Source organism: Sinohyriopsis cumingii, chromosome 12 (assembly GCF_028554795.1).
Source record: "Sinohyriopsis cumingii isolate HCF-2022 chromosome 12, ASM2855479v2, whole genome shotgun sequence".
Classification (NCBI taxonomy): Eukaryota; Metazoa; Mollusca; class Bivalvia; order Unionida; family Unionidae; genus Sinohyriopsis; species Sinohyriopsis cumingii.
The window spans coordinates 7033459-7058483 of NC_142972.1; the positions used below are offsets into that span (position 1 = coordinate 7033459).

A 25025-nucleotide genomic window follows, 5' to 3' on the forward strand; every position below is an offset into this window, starting at 1 on the left:
CACTTGCATACCGATTCACCTTACATGTTAAAAAGTCAACATAAAGAGAGAGGAACGTTGAAGCACAACGCAGATAGTAATTATGGTGAAAAACCAGGCGGTTGAAAACTTTGTCACTCAGCAAGGAGTTTGATACAACCTACAAGTGTTTGTCGAAAATCCACGTGTTGTATTATGTTTACTTAATCGGATACTTTTTGTTTTCTTCCTTTCTGTTTTATTTCTCAAAGCGAGGCAATAGTGTTCGAGAGGGAATAGAGCAATTGAAATAATATCGTTTGTCCCGAGGCACACCCAAGGCCGCCATATTGAAACCAGTCTCAGTAGAGTGAAAGAGCAAACCACGGAAGTGTAGCAGGATTTCAGTGGTAAGTTATCGTAATTAGTGTCAGTCGGCTCAGAGGAAACTTTAATAGTTTATTGCCGTCTCTTCATTAGAGAACTTTCGAATTATTCCGTAAAGTATCATTTAGGAAGAAACCGGTGATTAGGAATTTGGCGGGCGGAAAGTAAAGCTTGAAGGACTGTTGCAAGTAGCATCTGGTCGTGCGTGTAAAAAACTTTCCGGCTTGTTGCAAGGTTGTGTACTTTAGAGGGTAGGAAGGAATGAAACTCTTTAATTTAGATCTAGAAGTATTTTTCAAACTTACTCGCGAATGATGCTTTCAGCATAAAAATAGAATATTTCAACTTTTGGCAAGTGTCAAACTTTCGTCTCGTCATCAAGGCGTTTTGACTAGTTCACACCCCATAGTTGTTTCCGCTCTCAGTGACATAATAGCCTTACCAATCAGAAACATATGAATGATAGTAGGCTTCTGTTTCTTTTACTAATCTTGAGGAAGGAATCCTTTAGAAACATTTTGTATCCAGAAGTATTATTATCCATTTTTTTTATATAAAGAAAAGGTGGAGACTTAGCCTTCGCTTCCTCGGGCCCAAGAATTTTTTGTTTTTAATCATATAGTTTCCGCCTGCCCACCCGGCTGCTTGCTACATATTTTAAAGAGCGAAAAACACCAAGGATATAAAAATGCACAGAATATCCATTCGTTGATTTGTAATTTATAACTATTGTGCAGAGTAGCCCCAAATCGTGTCATCTTTGCTTTTCAGACATAACAGAACTTGATACATGTATGCGGTCAACACCGATTATTTCAGTAATGGGTTTCATTTTTATAAGAATTTGATTCTAAATACCTTTATTTGGCAGTGATTCACTTTATTTGGAATCCTCAGGCATCCATATTTCTTTGGAAGGTCATTTCATGCCCTGAGAAGTACATACTGCAAAATCATTGTTAAAGTTAGTCATACAGTGCAAGATATAGCACATGTTTTTGTTTTAGTGCTATGTCTTACTATCCAAATAATGGGCTTGTATAGCGTGTTCCGATGTCAGTTGACATCAGAATGAGTAGTCAAAGTTTCAGGAATGTCTCGCACACTATTCAGCCCATATCAACACTCTTCCACAAATTGATATGTAATTAATATACTTACTGCGCTGTTTTTATCCTAGTGGAATAAAAATCTGACACTAGCAAATGGACGCATTTTCAAGCTCCATTGACATAGATTTGAATTTGTTCAAATGCAGCGGTAGTCGAGGTATGCCGAAGTAGGTTCATGTTGTGGATATGTTTCTTGAACAAAATGAAATGTTGATTACAGTTTCAATAGGCATATATTGTTTTATTCATTTTGTTAAAGAATAATATTTCATATTAACCCGATTTCGGCATTCCTGGCTTTCATCACTTTCCAGCCAACGAAACTTGAAAACATGTCCATTTCTTTTGTGAGAATTTGAATTTATTAGAGAAAAGACATCAGGGTGAGTAAAGTCTGGCAAAAACATTACATCTTTACTTTGTAGAAAAGTGTCGTTATTGGTTGCCAGTTGTGTGATATTCCTGAAAATTTGACTTTTGTTACACTGTTACTCGACGTCAAAACACTCTACACAGCGGCATTAGTGAGACAGTAAGACCTATCACCCCTCCCCCCAACAAAAATATTGAGTGATGTGTCTTACTTCATAGGACTATGTTAAAGTATGTGGTCATTTTTTACAAGATCAGCCAATAAGTGTGATCAAGTATGATCTAGATTGACTGTCCTGTGCCATAATGCAGACCTGCGAACCTGTCTGGAAGGACAACAGTTATGTTTAGTGGATGGAGATCATGTGAAGATTTGAGTATGTCACATGGCTTGAAAGATGACTTGCATCGCCATGACCCACATGGATTTTGTTAAAGGATTACATCTGGCTGAGATATATATCAGAAAGCCATTGAGCTTTGTAGGGTTTGGAATTGCAGTTTGTACTGGAGTAAATTTTACAAACTTTTGAGCCTAGCACAATATTTGCCATCACTGCATTAGTCTTTAATCACATTTCTTGACTTTTAAATGCGTGTTTTCCAGCTTTACAATAGCAGAAGAGGTCTCGCTAGGCTTTTAAAAATAGGAGTACAGGACTCCTATTTTAGTAAAAATCGGAGTCCCACCAGGAAAAGTTGCAGTCCCCATACACAATATTGAGCATACCTGAAGTGGCTAAATGTCCAGATAAAAAGAACCAGTGGTTGTCATAGTTTAATTTTCCAAATTCTTTACACTACTGACGTAGCTCTTGTTTGTTCATTAGTCAGAGTGAATTTTGGCAATTCAAGGAAAGGCCTAGCGTGTTCTCATTATTTTTAATAAACCTTTCCAAGTGCATCTAATGTTGCTCTTTTCTGTGAAGGAAGCTGATAAAAAAAAATAACTTTTGATGAAAATCTAGCATTACTTCTTAGTTCATAAAATATGGATGAATTAACATAATATGGATAAAATATAAATAATCAGTAGTAACAAACACACCCTTTTAATTTAAGTTAAAAATGAAAGCAACTTTTACAATTCAACTTTGTACAATTAAACTTATGAATGGAACATATTTTCATGTGATAAGTTGTTGCATTACAGTTCAGTTGCATTATATGCTAGTGACGGAGCTGTGTGCATTTAAAGTTGCATTTTATATTTTCAATGGTTATTTAAATTTTAAATTAAAGATAAATACCTCTTCAAGGTGGTTCTTGATGGCTGTATATCCTATCCAGAAGCTGTCAAGAGCTCTCTCGGTGTGCTGTAACCAGCGTGTGCCTCCAACCCTGCTTGGCATCACTGGTGATATGTCTAGAGCAGCAAATGACCGCTTTAAATTACTTCTGTTGAGGGGACTGTTGTAGTAATATAGTCCTATCAAAAGAGTGTTCGATTTTGTTTTGTGTAATGGGGAGTTTATGTCACTACATCTTTATATGCCAACTCGAGCCAGTGTGCAAAGCAGTGAATACCCTGTAAAGCTGATTGGATGTTTTTCACTTTAAATACAACTCCTGCATTTTTGTCCATCATTACACGTGTTCCATCACAAACCAAATGCAACGGGGCCCCGAGTGGCTGAGTGGTCTAAAGTGCTGTCCATTACGGATCACTGCCATTTCACCTCTGTCTGCGTAGGTTCGAGTCTTGGATTCGGCCAATGTGGGTATGTGAGAAAGCTGGCCAGTAGCTTCTCGAGGGTCGGTGGTTCTTTCCGTGGTTTTCCCGGGTTCTTCCTCCACCATTAATATTGGCCGCCATGTATAGCCTGTCGTGTGCTGAAAAATGGCGTTAAACCCCACAACAACAACAAGAACAACAACCAAATGCAACAATCTTGGTGAAGTTGTGATACCTTCAGGATCCCTTCAGCATCTGCCTTCTCTACACTATCCAGACATGATTTTTCTCCATTTTAAAGTGGAATTCCACTTTTCTCCTGATTTGAATCAGATTTTTCATGATATAGTCCATTTTTTTATATCATCTCTGATCCAGTTTTTTAAATATGGTCTGTCCAGTCCCATTCCACAATGACCCTTGTAAATTCTTTTTTCTATATATTAGTTCGCACATGACTCCCGTAAAAAGTATTCTGATTGGTCAAAGGTTTAAATTCATCCAATGAATCTTTGTCCAGTGGAAACTGACGGCAATGGAAAGAAGAAGCATGCTTGCAAAACATGGTGTCCCGAGTTGTTGAGAGAGACCATGACATAAAAGTTTAGATAAAGGTTTAAAAAAACATATGGAAATTGGAATGGCTCGAGCGATAAGTTAGTTGGTCAGTTTTTAAGACAACTGAATGCTAGAGGACTAGCATTTTGTGACCTCGGCAAGAAAGATCTGAATTATGATAATCGCGGTTGAAAGAGTTTGGATAAGCACCTACAAAAGAAGCTGCATACGGAAAAATTGAAGTTCAGAAGGCATCTGGAAAAAGTGCAATTAATTACTATAAGAAAAAGATTTCTTGCGTGAGGGAACAGATGTAGCCCTCTGTCAGAACATGTGCACTGCATGTCACCAATACAAGCACCAGCTTGAAAGGAAAAAGGCTTTCATTGAGAAGGAAAAGAAACAATTGCACATTGAGCCAAAAGAGTCAGTGGTGACAAAAGGAAGGTTAAAGAAATTTTTGCCAAAGCCGCAAATAGAGCTCAACTGGCATGTATATATGGGATTATTTGTATATAGTTGATGTACTTGGGTGTTTATTTTACAGATTTGTTATGAAAAGAAAGTAATATATTTGCTGCAAAAATTGAAAAATAATTGTGACTTAATTACGAGGTGAACACTGACATGCACATGAAATACCTTCAGCATCACTGTGTGTGTGTGATTTGGATTTTTAAGATAGCTTTAACAATTTTTCAGTCATATCACTATGATGTCTGCAATGTGGCAGTTTATAGTGATTTCTAGCACTGGGGCATCGTGCTGCAGACATGTAGCATGATGTCCTACCCAGTCACTTTATGCTGACACCAGGCCAACCAATCCTAACACTAACCTCTTAATGCTGGGCGCCAAGCAAGGCAGCTGTTTGTACCATTTTTGTAAGTCCTTGGTATGACTCGGCCAGGGCTTGAACCCATGGCCTCCCGCATCCAAGGTGGATGCTCTAACCACTAGACCACCGGATCAGTTGCATCAGCATCAATAGTATTGGAGAACTTCATGTGATAATAATATTGTGAAATTAATGAAGTCAAGTTGAACAGTTTTGTAAGTTTATTAGTTTTTCAAATGATTATTTTGGTTTATCTTATGATAATAAGATGCACCAGGAGCAGTTTTTTTGTGAGTGTAAAATGCATTTTTGGAAGAGGGCCCCTGGAGACCCCATTGTGGGAGAACCCTCAAACTCCCCTTAACATTTTTTCAGCTTTTTTTTTAATGGAAGACCAAAATCATGCCTATCAAATGCTAGGAATGATGATTTATTCTCTCCTTTCCAAATTCTTGTATATACAATTTCCTCCTCCTCAATTGAACTGTCAGTACAACTATCGCACACTACTGCAAGAAACCTTACTTCATTCACACCTTTGATAAATTTCTGCCTTTCACTTTCAGCCATGTAGTGAGTAAATGTAACAACCTGTTTATCATTCCTTTAAGTCTCTCCAGCATCATCTCCTTTGAACTCATCCAGCTGACACACCCATACAAAACCAGTGAAGGGTATATTGTTCTATACAATCGCATGTGCATTTCTAAACAAATTAACAAGCTGGTCAAACACATTCCGATTTAAACTTTCCAAGATCTTACCAGCGGTCGCTTCTTCTGGTGGTATCTGCATAGCTGCTTTTCTCTCTGAACTCTTTTTGTGTTGCCCACAGCTTTCGTGTACATTTACTGATTCAGTTTTAAAGTTCGAACAACCTACAACAAAACTGGATGTTTTCTCAGTGTTTGTTTTTGCGAATTCCGTTTAAATACTGTTTGCTGACAGACATTGTAGAAATGATATTTAATGAAATTAGTAAGTTTTGTTCATTTTTTATATCTATGATGCTTTTTGTTTTTTAAATCATTTGATGGGGGTTACAAGCTGATGGGGATGTAGGAAAAGTGGAAACTAGCTAAAAGGGGCATGCTGTAACTGAATCTTTGGAATTGGATTTTCCATTAGGTAACTGTATTCATCACCAAGTAACTTAGGGAGCATAGAGTCCTCAACACTAAATAACTTTGGAGTTGTAAAGCAAAATGACTTGTGGATTTTGAAATAACATAACTTTTAAAGATATCTGGCTGGATTTGGTGTTAAAATCAAGGTTTAAAAATCAAATTTTATGACTAATTGACTAAAATGTGCATATCTATTATAACTGTTAAAATACAGGTAACACAACAGGTAAAATACAAGTAATTACCTACTTACCTCTTAGAAAACTTAGAAAGTTCTCAAAACTTGCTCAATTGTCCCTAGATGTACTCATGAATAATTCCAGTAGCAACATCCCTGGCATATTTCATGGTGTCCATAATAATTAAAATTCCATAAAATGCCTTGATTTCATCCAAGGTGAGGTCTGTCCACACACCTGTATCGCCTCCGCACGTTTGATCATTGCATTCATATTCGTCAGACGGACAATGTTTCCAAAAACTTCATCTGAATAGAATATTTTGAAAATATTCCACAGCTTTCCTGCAGCCATCTAACACTCGGGTGCGTCCAACTCTCTCAGAAAACTGGAACAAATCTTTTTGGTTTTCCAACTTCGACCAAACAAAATCATGTGGAGCGTACACTTCCTCCGGTTCAAAACCTTCAAAGTCCTCTTCATCATCATCACTGTCACCCACAAGCGCGTTCCATTGCCTCTCCAGCTGCCTTCTCTCATTTTCATCCAACTTTACTAGGTCGAAATTATTAAAATCCTCTGATAATTCAAAATCTAACACTTCACTCTCATCTAATCTTTCTTTGAACTCCGCCATTCTGGATACAAATTTCACCATTTGGAAGAGTCATTAAAAGTGCCTACTTTGTTCTATATTTTTAGTTGTATACAAGCTAAACTCACGAGATAATCCAAATGTAATATCTACATTACAAGTAGGAAGTTATTACAGATACCCCAAAATTTGTATAGACTGTTACTATAACGTTAGAGAAGAACACTGCCCCAGACTGGTAAAGTGTTCCATAGTGTTGAAATGGTTAGTGATGTAAATGCAGATGAAAAACTTGTAAATTTCGAGTATGAGAAATGGCAGCTACGGTTGGTCACACAGCCTCACTGACATGACAGTGAACGAGTTCTCTCAAGATTTTAAAGCACATAAAAATTTCCTCCGTGAAAAATAATTACACAGCTATAACAGTCGGACTTTACTCTTAAATTTTTCCACATATAATAGATGTGTACCAAACATGTAAAATGGTTAAAATTGCTGTTAAACGTAACATACACTACATTGCTTAACAGTTCACAGCCAGGTGTATGCGTATGGAGTCGAATAGGTAACAGGTGTTCTATTTATAGTGCGCTGCACTTTGTAACTATGCTCTATGAGGTAAAGGGTTAGTAAAGTTTTCCTAGTAGTGGTTTGTGTAAAATAAATGAACGTATGAACGTTCACTTTTAGCTGAAACTTGGTGTTCTGCAGCACAGTTTTTTTTGATGACTGCTCACAACCTACCACCATCTTTCTATTTCATGTGTAATTAAGACATTAATTACGATGATACTGGACCGCTCCAGTGGCCTAGTGGTTAGAGCGTCTGCCTTGGATACGGGAGGTCATGGGTTTGAACCCTGCCTGAGTCATACGAAAGACTCTAAAAATGGTACTAACAGCAGCCTTGCTAGGCAGTCTGCATTTAGAGGTTAGTGTTAGGACTGGTCAGCCTGGTATCAGGATAATGTGACTGGGTGGGACATCATGCTACATGTCTGGCATGATGCCCCAGTGCTAGACATCACTTTAAACTGTCACACTGCAGACATCGTAGCGATATGACTGGAAAATTGTTAAAGCTACGTTAAAAATCTAAATCACACACACACACACACACACATGAAGATACTGATGGACAGTTAAGTATACTATCATCAGGCTAGTGTTTTTCATTTGACAATTATTTACTGATGAAGAAATTGGTCATGGCTTTGATAATTTGGGATTAAATAAAACAACAGACTGAGTGACACATGCTATGTAAATCTGTATTGTGTGTGTTCATTTTTTGGGTCATTTAGTAAATAACATTAAACAACTAATTTTGTTCAGGATTGTGGGTTTGTACTTTTAGACGAGGTCTTTTGACCATGAAAAGTGTAGAAGAAATCTTGTTGATGAATTTGATGGGATTTGAGTTCAGGTCATTGGTTTTTCCATAGGAAATTGTGGCCTTCCTAATTTCTAATTGGTTGGCTGCTAATGGACCTGACCTTGCTGACAAGTCGGCATGATTTGGAAATGAATACTTAAACATTATCCTGGTTCTGAAATTGATTCTTAGTTTTTTGTTTGGTTATATATGGTAGTGAGTAACAGAATTGATTATTCCTTTCTTAAACACCAATCTTAGTAGAAGCAGCTTTAGTTATGTTCATTTATAATTTGAGATGATTTATTTAAATTATTCATTGGAATTGCAAAGTGCTTGTTGATATAGGACTATCACTATTTTTGAATTACTTTGAATTCATTTAAAGACATTTTGAATTTATAATATTGATACATCACGACTGTTAGCACATCAAACTCATGTGGAATGATCTTTAGTTTCGATTTGTGATAGAACTCTTAGGACTATTTAGGATTTCATTCACTATACTGTAGTTATTTTTAATTTTTTGCTTTGTGTTCATGCAAAATAAATTATTGGTTGAATTTTACAAAACTTGTTGACTTTCTTATTTTTGTTACTTGATATAAGACCTTTGATTCGTAATTAATAGAATATGTAGTATTAATCAAGTTCACAAGTCACTGACATTATGTTTGCATTGTCTGAAATTTGATTTGGAAAAACCCCATTAATTTCAGATGATGAGAGTGCTCTAATAACATATTAATACCGAATTAATACATCACCTCCTCCTATATACAAAATGAATTGCTATTTATCTATTCACTTAGTTTGAATCAAGGGCAGAATTTTATTTCTAAATTTGGTCATGGGACAAATTGCAAAATGAAGCTGAGATGCATTTAAAAAACACACTCTTGTTAATGATGTCTGTTTCCAAATCAGTGATATAAGCTAAATATAACAATGATCAAAAGTTATGGTGCATAGTCTCTCTTTCATGTTTGCATATGATAAACATATTTTATTACAGAGAAAGATGTATTTCTTCATTCAGGAGTTGATGTTTCTTTTGAAACATTTGTGCTAGCCTAACATCAAAGCGCAGCACCTTCCTGACTGGCTATCGTTTACAAGTGTATTGACTGGCTTCAGAGATGAACTGTCATTCCTGCCGGTGCTTGATGAAAGTGCATCTTGTGAGATCTTACATAACTAGCCATTGCACTTCAGTATTCTCTGATGTTCATCTTGTTAAGTCTCAATAACCAGCCTTGGACCTTTCTCAAACTGGACTTAATTTGGACTCTCAAAAACTATTCTTGGACTCTGTTTTCTCAGCTTGTGCATTCATTGGTCTCTGGATCCTAAGGGTTTATTTGGCTTTTCATCTTGTTTACTCTCGGTATTGGAGAAAGATTGCAAGTATTTCTTAAATCCTTTGTACAGTATATATTTATATAAAACTAACTGCAGTGAGATTTAAATAAACCACCAAACTTAAAACCATCCTTATACGAAATGGGGTACTGTTCTCTCCCTTGACTGAATTGTCATCACTTTGAAGGCTTCCCTTTGATTTTAACTTTTGTGGACCCCCGCCCATGTCTCAATAACTAGTTGAGAAAATAATGATATGAATAGAAAAGAAGAATTTTCATATCTAAGAGTGAAGGAGCAGGTTTACCACTGTAAAACTTACTGATTTGCATGAAAGCGTACTTCTTCCTTGATAACTCACCCACCAACGCTCTATCAGCGATGGCGTAATTCACCAAGGGACCTCCACAATAATAAGAGGTGATGGCAATCCCAGCTAGACAGAGAAAACTGGCAGCAGTGATTGGCTTGGTACTGCAGACCTGCCAACCCTCATCATTTTGTAATGAATTTCATGACTCTAGATAACGATTCATGCCACATGCAAAAAATATGAATTCCCGAATTCTCAAATCAGCTTAAATCAGGAATAAAATAACGGACTCTAAATTTTCTCACTAGACTCTTAATTTTTGAGGATCAGGTGTAAGGAGCTCCTGGTGTATAAAGATCTGTATTTGTGTGTGTGTGTGTGTAAAGTTCAGTATTTCTTAAATCTGCTTAATATCTAGGTATTTAACGAGTCACATAAATACATGATTGTTTTCCACCCAATGAAGGTGGCTGTGGATCTAGAAACAGGTTTCATTTATGAGTTTGGCTGTCCATTTCACATTTGTTTCCTTAACACAAATCAAAAACTGCAAGATGCTTATTTTTCTGTGGAGTTGTTGGACTTTTCTTCATTTTTGGAACTTGTTGGCATGGCAGTAAACCTAGATTAAGAGTGACTAGACTGAAAATGGTGTAAATGAAACTAGTGGAGAACTGCGTAACTAATTTTTGGGTCAAACAAATTTCAAAATCATGGTCTTTTGGGCACTAGAAGCAAAAGAATATGTTTCTTAGCTCATGAATACCAACTATCCTTCCTTTTGGCAGAATGAGGCACTTTGATATGACATTATACGCTTTAGGACTCTGTTCTTTGTTCTGAACAATGAAAATGATTATTGTTCAGTTAAATATGAATTCTTTAAAATATCCTTTTTCCAAAAAAGTATAGAGGTGAGTTTGTATAGTACCCAGCTGGTCAACTTGAATTCAACATTTGCTAGCTCAGACCAGGCATTCTGGTGGTATTGTGCCTGGGCACAGGATTTACTGGATGCTGATTGACTGCATCTTTGTAAGACTTGATGTATTTCATGTTTTATGTGTTTATGATTTAGTATCTAAGGTCTTGCAAATTGAGAAGTTGTGAAACTTATGGAGGGGATTCATCTGAAAGAAAACCCACATAATAAAAAATGTAGATCATGGATCTTGTATAATATTCTGACATTAAACTTTTTTTTTTTTTTTTTTTTTTCAGGATCACTAACATTTCATCTACCTTCCTGCAGGACTTAATATACAAAAACAAGGCAAGATGCCAAAGCCGGTAAGTTTGTTTCCTTCCACTTGCTAGCTACACTGATAGAAAGCTGTTTCTGTTTGGATACAGTAGTTTATGCCCTGCATTGAGGTTATGCTTAGCACTGCAGGAATCTACAACTAGACAAACTGCCAAGTTTCCATCAACTAAAACTCTTTAAAAGGTCTATGTGGAATGTACCACTGTTGTGCTGTTGTTGTTTTTAAACAAATATTTAAATAAGGACATACCATCATTAGTCTAAATACCAGAACATTGCAAATTTTTGACTTTACTTTTTCAGAATTGTTAATAATTTTCACTAGTACATGAAACATTTTGGACACCAGGTATGTTTTCATACCTGACAGAAAAAAATTCAGTTTGCATGTAAACTTTGGAATGTTTTACCCATACTCAGAAATCGTTGATTGAATAGATGACTTATAATTGGAACTGTTTTGATTATCCTAATTATAGCTGAAGTTCCTCTGGCTCTCCCAGTCCTTTATCTTTAAATTGACTGAGAGGGTCCGAGACTAGTAGGTAACCAAATCTCTCCTTGGAATCACCATTTTTTCACTATATGTTGCCTTATGTAAACTATTTTAGTAATGATTAGTACTTAGAGAGGGCCAGTATAATTTTAACTTTCAATACATTCTGTATCAGGAATCATTTTCATACATGGCCTTGACATTTTCAGGACTGAAATCTTGGTTCAGTTTTCTGTTGCCAGTGTTACAACTCAGCTCATGCATGCATGAAAATAACTAGTTTTGGAAATGCACGTTTAACAGAATTAGACATTTGTGTACACTTACTTCAGGTGGCAGTAAATCTGCATTGACTATAATAAAATAAACCTTTTGAATGTCCACAGAATTCATTATCTGTAAACAAAAACACCAGAACCTTTGTTGTGCAAGTATTATATAAAGACAAATGAGGATATAGTGCCACTTGGTTTACCTAGCCCAATTCCAACTGGTATTGGACCCACAGAGTATATGAATACCCAGTATAGACAGTAATTTTCAGGGCAAAAGATTTACACACATTGTCCAGATAGTGAGATAGTAATCTTTGGTAATGTTTGATAAGTGGATAAATGGCTACCATTTTCTTATTTTTTTCTTCTTTTTCACAACCAGTAGATTGACACAAGTTTTCCTTATGGAAAGAACATCCAATAACAGTGTTTGCAACCATGTGTGAACAGGTGCAATGGTTAGGGCCAGCACTACAATCCTAAATACATTAGAACAAGTTTATGTCAGGTGGCAGCCAGTCATGTCTTGTTTATGTACTGTTAAGTCTACAGAATAACACCTGTGTGGTAATTCCTCTAAAGTACTTCTTTCTGAGCTATTCAAATATTGGGCAACAACTTTTACAACGAAAATTAGTATAAAAAATTAACACAACTTTGAAAAATATACACAACTGATGCAGAAATCAAGTGGGGTCCACAGTTTGTTTACAACTAAAAATTGGGAGTAAATTGAAGTTTATGGACTGTATCCAGATCTGCTGTTGGATAAAATTACTGGCTGTTTGATTAAAATCTTCACTTTAACGTCCAGTATCCAATATAGACCCTTGTTTTACACAAGTATGCAAATTCTGTTCTTTATCCTGGTGGCTTACGTTATGCATGTGAAATTATTATTGTACCTTCTGATACACAAATTTGTCTTCATGGTGTTCTTTTATAGTTTCGATCACTGGTGTTTTGGTTTTCTCTCACTTGGAAGAAATACATTTTTGGCGAAACATACCTGACCCCCCCGCCCCAACATTCCATTTCTTTGTTTAATTCAAAACTTGACCTGATGTAAGGCCATATTGTTACTTATGGGTGATCCTGGTGCCTCATTTGCTGTTACATGGAAGATAAAGAGTTTGGGATGCGCCTGAATTCCTACCTGCTGTGAGAGAATTTGCAGGCTGACCGCTGTCATCATCGTTATTTTGTATTGATTTCTGAATGTCTGGGTGATGTAGTTGGGACCATGGAATTATGATGTGGTCTCTTTTCTGCAACTAGTATTGAGATTGCATATTGCTCCTATACTTAATACTCTCAACATGCCGATAAAATTCCCAGCATTCACTATATTGCTGTGTCAGCACTACCTGTACATTCAGTCTCTTGGCATGAGATAGTTTTGGTTCCTAACATTGTGACCCTATTCGTTATCTGTATCTGTGTGCTGTGGTCACATTGAACCTGGATATGGGCTAGGTAAAAATATTGGCCTGTGGTCATATTGAACATGGGCATAAATACACGTTCTTAGATTTTCAGTTACAATCTTGTGAATGAGAAAATATACCAATTAGACTGCAGATGGCTATCCAGGTATATTTTATTTTTGTTACTTGAATTGTTTATGTAACATGGTCATTTCTGGTGGAATTAAATCAGACACCATATATGGCTAATATATGTGTTTTTATTAATGCAGTTAAATGTTTGTGTCACAACAGTATAATCCAAGGCATGGTTTGTTATCCAGGCCTATACCCTTACAAAATATTTTGGTATGATTGCAAGGTCCAAACTAGGGGTCAATTCAGGTTGAATATTTACTCCATTGCCAGTCATCATGTCTGCAGAAAAAGCAAAGCTGACTGCCTTATCTTTTGTAGACATCCTGGCCAGCTCCCATGACAATGTGAAATATTTTAAACTTGCCATTTTCATGTATTTTACAACTTTTATGTAAATGATTATGTCGGCAATTATGTTTCAGTCAGTGAGATTGCAGCTGGAAATTCACACTTGAAGTTTAGCATGAGTGAATTTCCATGCTGTTTGTTGCCCAGTCATGAGCAAATTCTTAGTCTGCAGCCTTGTAGACTAAATCCTAATAAAGGTTTCTTTCACATTCCATTCTGTATAAACTGGAAATGGTGTCTTGTACATTGATTTGTCACCCATTTTCTGTAGTAAAAACAAGCCACACAGCAATATCATTCAGTGACCTAAGAAATAATGTAATATTTTTGTAAAAGCTTGGTGACTTTTAATTTATAGTTATTATTTGGCTTAAAGGTCGAGCTCAACAGCTGTTTTAAATGACTGTTTTTGAAGATTTTTAACTTGCTTCTCCCAATTCCTCCCTGTCCCCCCACTTTCATTTTATTCTTGCTGGGGAAGGAAATCACATTGCTGTATAAGTATTGACCTTGTGATCATATTATTTACAACAAAACTCCGTTTTTTATGATAAGTTTGATTCATATGCATTCATCTTTGCAGGTGAACGTTCGCGTCACCACCATGGACGCTGAGCTGGAATTTGCCATCCAGCCTAGCACCACTGGTAAACAGCTCTTTGACCAGGTAGGTCTAGCAGAATTTAATTAGATCATTATTTTGCAGCAGGCAATTCAGGAGAAAGTTCAGGCATGATAGAACACCATATTTGGTTTCCCAGGTTTTCTTTTGGAGTGAAACCTTTTAAAATGGAGACTGCATCTAAAATTCTGGAGAATCAACCAAAATGTCCCATTATATACCAGGGGTTACATTAATTTTTAAATTTTTGACATCTTGGGCATTCTATGACTGAAATTTGAAAGCCACATACTGCAGTCATAGGAGTCCCATTGTTTCACTTGCATGAAAACATGAACTTTTCTGAAGATTTTGGTTTTCAGTCAACTCAGAATCACTCTCCAGTAATGGTTTAATTTAGGGTGGCATAGTGAATAGCATAGCAGCCAAGTGTCTCATTTTTTCTGTATTTGTCTCGTAATTTTGGACCCAAAAAACTGCTGTACATTTCTCTTGTTAGAAGACTGTTCTTGTAATTTTCTGTTGTAATGGCATGACTTTAAGTTTTGTTGCTTAGTAACTGTCAGAACATTGGCATGACTTTAAGTTTTGTTGCTTAATAACTGTCAGAACATTGGCATGACTTTAAGTTTTTATTGCTTAATAAACATCTGAATATTGGGGTGGCCGAGTGGTCTAAAGCACTCTCTGTTACAGATCATTGCCATCTCACCTCTGTCTGCGTGGGTTCGAGTCTCGGATTCAGTGGGTATGTGAGAAAGCTTGCCAGTAGCTTCTCGTGAGTCGATGGTTCTTTCTGGGGTTTTCCCGGGTTCTTCCTCCACCAATAATACTGGCCGCCATGTATAGCCTATTGTGTGCTGAAAAATGGCGTTAAACACTACAACAACATCTGAATATTGACATGACTTGCAGTGTAGTGTTGCTTAATAATGGACTGAATATTGGCATACCATCAATAGTTATTGTTGCTTGATAATGGACTGAATATTGACAGTAGTTACATACATGCCAACCATTGCGCTTTTGGCGTTATCATTACCCTTTTTTTCACTAAAGTACGCCTTACGCGTAAACGTATATGGATTACGCTTTTTCGGTATATCCACCTTCCCCCAAAAATCAATTGTTTGTTTTCCCGTTTTTATTAACATCCCATTAATCCCACAGACTGTATTTTAGAAAAGACGGCTTTTATGTAACTACAGTATAAGAGTTCGCTTGTCTGTGCACTTTCTTAACAGTATTACGTTCTATTTATAGCAACTCTAATATTACCAAGAAACATGCTGGTTCTACTTTCAAACTTTCAACCTCATATTCTATTTATAGCAACCGTATGGCTTAGGAGGGAACAGGCTGGTTTTCTAATTTTTAATCTGTACTCGCAGATACTTTTTTCTAATTTATATTTAGTACAGAACCAGTCTATATGTAATTGGTGCTAAAAAGTATGTTTTATTTTAGTCGATGCGTGTATGAGAGCAAAAATATCTCCTTTCAAATAATTTCACAGATGGATTAGAAAAAGGCAAAAAAATAAACGAAACAAAAAATAACAGAATCCTCCAAAGATGGGGACACAAGGGCAGCATCACGTGACATCAATTGCAGGCCGTGTGGAAAGAATTTTACTATTTGGTGCTAGAAGTCATCAGATGTATTCTAGTCGATGTTTGCGTTAGAGCACACGTTTTAAAAGAATTTAAAAGAATTTCACTTGTGGATCAGAAAAAGACCCCCCCCCCCCCCCGAATCCTTCAGAGATGAATAAATGAAGGGCATAATACAGCGTTCCATTCTCAGGCACAGGGGCTCGTATCATTCATACATGTACTGTATAGTACATGTATGACAGGTATGAGTCCCTGTGTTCTAGGGCAGCATCATGCTCATTGCAGTCTGTGCAGAAACGATTTTAATATTGGGCATGGTGGTAAATTTGATGTGGAGAAACACTTGAAAACAAAGAAACACATCAAATTAGCTCGTCTTACAAACTTCAATACTAAGGTAACTTATTTACAGCAGAATTAAAGTGCGGACATGAATGTTAAAATGCAGCATAACCTCCACAAATTTGGTGTGAATTTCATGACTTTTTCAGCTATTCACGTCGCAAGCCAAAAATTCACGAATTTCTCCAATCCTCAATTATTTTAAATCTTTAATAAAATAAACGATTTCCTGTTAAGCGCTAGTCGTGATATTCGCAGTTGCCGAAACAGTCCGGTACTGCTGGTCGCGATATTAGTAGATCTGCAGCTGATTAGTACAGTTGGCCCAGTAGCAAGCATGTTAGCCTATTTTAATCTATATGTATAAGAGTAATTTTACAAATGCTTTTGAGAGAAACTGGGGCATAACCGGAATTATGCACCGCGCATGCGTCACCAACACTGATTTGAGTTACCGTTTAGCATTGCATGTAAGATGTTGAAAATGTCTTCACCACCAAGGAAAAAGAAATGTATTGCTCAAAAAGTGAAGTTTAATTTGGATTATATCAAAAATTGGCCTTGTATTCTGCCATTAAATATTGATATTCATCATGCATTTTGCACTCGGTGTGCCATCGTAGAGACGATGTGAGGAAGCACGTCAGTTGCAAAATAACACGTAGAAGTTGGGAAAATTAAGAATTCGCAGATTTCATCTTTGGAATATTTTAAGCCATCGGCGGAAGACCTGCAGGCTACCAATGCTGAAGCATTATTTGTGAGATCTTGTCGAACACTATCTACCTTTATCAGCTGGAGACCATGCTAAACATTTGTTCTGACAAATGTTCCCTGACTCGAAAATCGCTTCCAAATTTTCCTGTGGAAGAACCAAAAGTGCTGCAGCTCCTGTGCATTCTTCACAGCAACAGGCAACAGTGACAGCGAAAGAGTATTTTCTCTAGTGAGGAAAAATAAGACGGACTTTAGGGCCTCCTTAGTTGCAGAAAATTTGTCAGCAATTTTAGTCACCAATATCAACCAGCAGGCAAGAAGTCTGAACTGTTTAGAAAACAAATTTACGATCAAGCAGTTGAGGAAGTCTGCCACAGTATCATGTCCTGATAAATAAATATTTCTGCATATATGTAGGGTTTTAGTTTAATATTGCAAACTTGATATAGTGTAGTTTTGACGGTCAGAGTGGATGGGTTATTGTCATGGTATTTTTCACTAATTCATGTCCAAATTCACGACTTTTTATCCCTATTTTCACTAATTGTGAGCCTGGAAGGTTGGCAGCTAAGATGCAGAGGTGTTATTTACCGAATTCTTAATAGAAAGATAATGAAGATCTTGCTATTGGTGCAGAAGCAAGAGAATTCATAGTACACAATTCTGCTCTTGCTGTGAAGGTGTATTATGATAATGTTATATATTATTATGCTACAGCCTGTGATTACATGCTCCAGAAATTCCCATATGGAGATGAAGTGCTTTTAAATGCTACAGTTGCTGATGTAAATGAGAGACAGTCAAAAAGCTTCAAAAGTGTTAGATTCTTTGTCAAGAGTTATCCCTTACTAGTGCCATCCTTGCCTACCTTGGATCATCTGGAAGGAGAATTACTGAAGTATCAAGTTGGGATTCTACCTGACAATATACTTAATGCAGATAGAGTTGATGTGCAGTGGCACTTCCCAGCTAAAAGACACAATCACTGGAAGATATAAATTTCCTCTTCTTTGTCATGTTATGAAAGTAATATTGGTTCTTTACCATTCTAATGCTGACAGTGAGAGATTGTTCAGTATTGTTAACAAAAATAAAAGTGAATTCAGATCCAGGCTCAGTAACCCAGCACTTTGTGCTGTGCAAAACAATCATGGTCTCAGGTGGTACAAAGTGTTTTAAAATGCAACATGAAAATGTGTGCTACATATGAAAACTTGAGGCAGTAAAGGATCTTAAAAGACGAGAGGGGCAAATAAATCATTGTTTATTGAATTTTTAGCATGTTATATATGGATTCCTCTTTTTCTGCTTGGATTCCTCTTTTTGTCCACTTGGATTACACTTTTTCCTTGGCAGGGGTTGGCATGTATGTAGTTATTGTTGCTTAATAACTATCTGGACATTGCAGTGCTTGCATATTATAAAAAACGAGGTTCCCCCATGGGTCTGGAATCCTGGAGAAGGTCTAAAATTTGAAAATTGCTTTCCAGGTCTTGAAAAATTGAATAATGACTGAAAGGTCTTCATGGATTTTCGTTATTATATCATATTTGGAAACCAGTAATATGACTGATCTATTGTGTTTGGGAGGAGGCATAGTATATTGATTCAGATCTCGGGGAAATCAGGGAAATTTTTACTTTTTGGTCTGTAAAATGTATGTAAAAGGTTTGTGGTAGGAATCCTGTTTTAAGCATACCTGCTTACAATTATGGAGTAGTATGTAAGAACAACTTTGATTAGCATCAGTATATATAGCTAAACCACACAGAATTAGCAATATAAGCTTGTCTACTGTATGCAGTATACTTCCACAGGCATAAATATTCTGTATTCAGGGAAATATAAAGAACTAATTAGAGCAAACCATTTTAGTTAGAAAATTAATACCTGAAAATATTTTGGTTGATTGAATGAAATCTGGCAGTGGATATTACATGTTTGAGCTTAGCTATGCATGTAAGACAAGTATTTTGACAGTGAGTTTGTATAGTTTGTCTTGGCTTAACCATGATGTGCTGTTTTTTTTCCCAGAAAGTGTACTTTGCTTAGCTTTCACATCTTGTTTACATTTGTGTGTGTAGTGTCTCAGCATTCATACCCATTCACATCTAGTTTACATGTGTGTGTAGTATCTCAGCATACATACCCATTCACATCTAGTTCACATGTGTGTAGTATCTCAGCATACATACCCATTCACATCTAGTTCACATGTGTGTAGTGTCTCAGCATACATACCCATTCACATCTAGTTTACATGTGTGTAGTATCTCAGCATACATACCCATTCACATCTAGTTCACATGTGTGTAGTGTCTCAGCATACATACCCATTCACATCTAGTTCACATGTGTGTAGTATCTCAGCATACATACCCATTCACATCTAGTTCATGTGTGTAGTGTCTCAGCATACATACCCATTCACATCTAGTTCACATGTGTGTAGTATCTCAGCATTCACATCTAGTTCACATGTGTGTAGTGTCTCAGCATACATACCCATTCACATCTAGTTTACATGTGTGTAGTATCTCAGCATACATACCCATTCACATCTAGTTCACATGTGTGTAGTGTCTCAGCATACATACCCATTCGCATCTAGTTCACATGTGTGTAGTGTCTCAGCATACATACCCATTCACATCTAGTTCACATGTGTGTAGTATCTCAGCATACATACCCATTCACATCTAGTTCACATGTGTGTAGTGTCTCAGCATACATACCCATTCACATCTAGTTCACATGTGTGTAGTATCTCAGCATTCACATCTAGTTCACATGTGTGTAGTGTCTCAGCATACATACCCATTCACATCTAGTTTACATGTGTGTGTGTGTGTAGTGTCTCAGCATACATACCCATTCACAGCACAGTCATTTATAGAGGACCTGAAATAATTGTAATTGCTATATATTGATGGTGTGTGGCATTAATTTAGAGGGGGAAAATTGTTAAGTCATTTGGACAACTAAAGCCTGACCTTTGGTCATGTACAGATATTGTAGCCATAGCTTATGACAGATTTGAGCATGGGAGCATTTCCATTTTGTCTAATGGACTAGAATAGCAGACGATGCAGTATAGCAGTCGTACATTTGACTTGCTTATTCAGCATTAACTTGGTGAAACGTCCCTAAATATTACATAGAAATGATAGACTTCCTTGTTTTTCATCATTGCAAAGAGAATGAATTTATAATAGCAATATTATGCTGTTTTGAAACAATTAAATTATCCTTTGTTCATCAGAATTGAGTGGCAACATTGACCTCTTTTGGGTTAAATATCAGTCACATCTGGTGCTATGGTTTAATGACACTTTTTAACATATCGAATATTTTTTGACAAGGAAATGGGAGTAGGTATTTTTTCAAGGACACACCAAAAGCCAGAACTGCCAACTCTTATGATTTTGCAGTAAGTCTTACGAAAATTACCCTTAAAATATGGACTTACGGCATACAAGCAAAAACTACGGAAAATGATAGTTGCTGAAAAATCAAGATAATCGGTTCATCCGTGTTCGATATTTATCTGGGTTTCATATTAGATTAGTGAAATCAGTAAGGGAAGCAGACTAATTTTAATGCAGCACCCTAGACGCTTTAAACTGCACCTATTTGTTCATGCAAAGCATCTGCATGATCAAACTGCTGATTATTAAAAAAAAATTAAATGGCATACAGAAAGCAATGCATGGACAAAAGGGGGAAAAAAGCTTCTAAAAAGTGTTAAAAATTAACACAGAAACATAAAAAGGAGTATTCAGATTCTTGTGAATAAAAGCTGGAAAGGACACAATTTCATTTATTGTACATCGTGTGCCAATTTGAGTATGTCTCGTGGCGGGAGATACAGTTGCCGTTGTCATGTGAAATGGAAAAAGAATTTCTAAGAATTACTCAAGTTGAGAGATAGCAACAAGCCATAAAGTTGCACAGGGTTCGGAACTAAAGTTTGTGCAACTGTACTAGTGATAAATAGAGTCTATGAGTACTTTACAAACTTTTTAGTTGAACATAATGTTGATCGTCGCAGCATCAAACTTAATTGTATTTTCTGGCTTTACAATAGTAGTTATATTTTGTTACACCTTACTGAAAACTGGTCAATCTTACTGAAAAAATCAACTGCCTTACTGAGACGAACTCATCAGTGTTGGCAGGTCTGCAAAGCAAATGACTCTGATTGGTCTGAGCAGGTATCAAACCCCATGACTATTTTATTACATGCCTGATGCTCTACCAACTGAGCTACTGTGGTTCCAGTTTGGGAAAGATCGGAAATTAAGAAGTTGATGCCTAAGCTCTTACCTGTATCATACAAGTTTAAAAAAATAAAAATGGAGCTGATAGTTGGCATGAATTAAGATTTTACTCTCATCACACCATGTACAAGAGTCACCTAATGTTTACATTTTTATTTCAGGTTGTGAAAACAATAGGTCTGCGTGAAATTTGGTTCTTTGGTTTGCAATATGTTGATAATAAAGGATATTCTACATGGTTGAAATTAAACAAAAAGGTAAGTACCATTCCATTTCTTATTTTATCATGGTTTTTTAACTGTTTGAAGACGATGATTTAGGTGTCAGAGGAACGAGACTGAACAGTAAAGGCACTCTTTGATATAGATTGAACCATGTGTCAGGCAAGCACTTTCATTGATGCTGATGATGGGGAAATCCTCTTTTACGCTTAGTCCAGTCTGTATGAATGGAAGAAGAAACTAATTCAAATTGAATGAATTGTGTCCAAACAGGATACACTGATGTATTATAAAACTTTTACAATATACTTTTTCAGAATCTGGAATTGTAGTTGACAGTTCCTGTACAAATATATACAGTATTGCCAAAAATTTCTGGCTGCCATCTTTTATTGAAAACCCTGTCTTAACACATTAACCCCAGGCGATGAGTTTACATGGCAGGAGGTAGTAGCCTACTGCTGAGCTCAGTAGTGTCAAGGTCATGTATGATACACTAAAGTGGATGGTATTATAGAAAGGTAGACAGATGTAGCTCTACAATGATACCAAATAATCTGGAATTTCTAGTTGCACTACAAAATGCAGAGGGAAAAACCTCATTTTTTGGACCCAATTTTTTACCAACCCAAAATTCGCCTGTGGTCGGAATCTGATTTTGTGTACGGAATTTAGACTTTTTGGTCTCAGATCTAAGGCAGACCAGTATGGACTGCAAACAGACAGGTGAACCTTTGCAAAAAGTATAAGATGAGCATTTGGAATAAAGAGTGGTCTCGACACGAAAATAATGGGTCCGTTAAGCAAAAAAAAAAACTCCAACTTTTACCCTTCTGCTCATGTGCAAGCCAAATAGCCAATAAAAAATTATGTTTCTAACACAACTAGGCATTGGGTTATTGGAAAATCACCTGGAAGTTGATTTATTAGGATGTATTAAGAAATGGCTTTCAAAATGTGTTTCCTACTCGAATTTCAGGCAAAAACGACAAAAACCTCCAGGGGTTAATGTGTTAATATCATTATTGAAATAAGGAAGCTCTTGTCTGGTTACAGCAAGTGCATTTATTTGAAACTGTTACTTATTTATGTCTAGATCTGCAGTTACATAAGATATTTAAACTGAATATATATATTGTATCTTGTACATTGGTACAAAATTAAGTACCTGTTATGAGAAATTCATGCACTCTGTGGCCTTTTATATGACCGGTTCTGTACCCCTTTCATGTCCTAAATGGAGCACTGACCTTGATATGCTTGTGCTTTTTGAGATGGTAGATTTGGGTCTGTGCTGTTCATATTTGCACACAGTACATAAATAAATATGGCAAGAGAGAAAGAGGAATATATAATTATATTTTCATTATAATTCTTACTGTAACTAAATTTTCCTGTAATGTATCATGCATTTACAATAATAACCCCGAAAATCGAATCACGTCTATATTGAAGAACAGCAGGGGATCATGCTGTAATCCAAGCATTAGTATAAATAGTTCTGTTCTAGGTCAGGTATGTGGTAAATGTCTCAATATTTATTTAGAGATATTTTATTACCATGTATGTCAGATATTTCTCAAGTCCTTCGGTGCAGTGGGGTATTTGCTAAACATAAATAAAACTTGCAGTTGCCACAAAGCATTTTGTTTGTTCAGTGTTACATACATTATGAATACTCGATTCTTTTTGTGTACCTTTTTATTTGGCTTACATGTATTAAGTCAGTTCTTTGTTTTGTGTACCTTATTATTTGGCTTACATTCATAATATTCTTATTTATTATGTCATTCAATATCACAATCAGTGTTTCTCCAGCCTTGTAAGCAAAAAGGTTGCAAGTGTACCTGACCTCCTCCCTTTCTGCGGGCTTGAATTTAAGGGTCCCTTCTCACTTTAAAGGACCTGCCTGTTATTTCATCATCTACTGACTTGTTTGCTTGTTACATTGAATATATGATTACGAGTCCGAAGTTCTACTAGCTAAGATATATCACTACAAGAGAAGTCAACTCATTTATTTGCAGAAGAGTTACGAATGTTAATATTGGTAATAATTATATTTATTTGTTGGTGGCATTGGTTCTTTTCAGGCTTAAGGTGGTATGGTGAAGTAACACCACAATTAGGTTTCTTGCAGCCTTCTCATTATCTTTTCAGGTAACAAAATATGTTGTAAAATTGATTGCAACAGTTTAAAAATTTGTAAATGGAGGTGTTCTGTAATGCTTCCAGCCACTAATGTAAAGATTAAGTGTAAAATGGCTACCTCTTGTAATTCAAACTGCTGCATTTAATTAATGGAACATGAACAGTTGGGAATATGTACATGCTGCTTGCTTGCATGATATTAATTGCGAGTTTTAGTACTTCAAATTGTTCATGACAGCCCCAAGTCCATTTCCTCGTACATAAGGAAAAAAGTTACTGGTTAACTTGTTATCTTTTCTGTTGTGAATGAACTTGTAGGTTAAATTACCTAATTAAATGTGGACCATCAGTTAGGTGCATAAATTCAGTATTTTGATATCTTTTTATTTTACTGGGGGGGGGGTTAATATACAAGATATAGTTAACATGTTGCTTGTTATGTGTAAACTCTTCTCAGATTTCAAAACAGGATTAATGTTGCATGTTACTTTGTAGTTTGATTTTAATGACTGGAACTGCCAGTTCACTGCACGCACACACACACACACACACACACACACACACACAGACAAATTGGAAGAAAAGTGACAGTGGCTGTTTCTTCAATAATGAATAAAAGAATTGTTATGAAAAATTTTCTCAAAAATGTGCCTTTCCTCATGAATGTAAAGTTTTCTCTTTTATTAAGAATGTTTAAACTTGGTACACAATTTTATCTCCCCTCCCACCAAATATTATACTCTTCATAATGATTGGTGATGGTTTTTTTAATGCAGAAAGATTCTTGTCTGGAGTTTATTTCTTGAAGATTTTGACAGTAATGGCTATGCAAAACTGAATAATGTAGTTTCTTCATGAAAAAATGCAGTGTTTTGTGAAAAAGTAATTTTAATTGTGACAGAAAATCACGAATTAATTGCATGAATGGCCATTGATACAAAGTTGTTGTGAACCTGTTCATCTGAAGATGGCTGCTGTGGTTGGTAGAGTGCCAGACTTGTAATCAGAGGATCTTGGGTTCAGTACCAACAAAACCAGCTGGGAACCTCAGTGTATCAGTAGGAAATGCACTTAGTTCCCACCATTCCCTCAGCATGATACAACCAATAGTGTCCTTAAAGAGTTCTTAAACCAGCAAAAAATTAACAAAAAACATCTTGGAAAGACTGGCTATGAACCAATGCATTGTACCTTTGCAAGTAGACTGCGGAAATGTAAGTATAAACAAGTGACGATTATTTTAGATTTATCACAATGAAGCAATTTCCTGC

At 36.3% G+C, this 25025-nt stretch overlaps 1 protein-coding gene across 1 annotated transcript in view; it reads left to right on the top strand.

Annotated features, from left to right (window-relative positions):
* The first annotated feature begins 215 nt into the window (after window positions 1–215).
* LOC149785962 (radixin-like) overlaps window positions 216–25025 on the top strand; it is a 66629-nt gene continuing 41819 nt past the window's right edge. The window contains exons 1-4 of the mRNA XM_089976218.1: window positions 216–368; window positions 11079–11147; window positions 14389–14472; window positions 21544–21639. Coding sequence (XP_089832344.1) covers window positions 11136–11147; window positions 14389–14472; window positions 21544–21639 — 192 coding nt within the window. The 5' untranslated portion in view covers window positions 216–368; window positions 11079–11135. The remainder of the gene's footprint in view (window positions 369–11078; window positions 11148–14388; window positions 14473–21543; window positions 21640–25025) is intronic.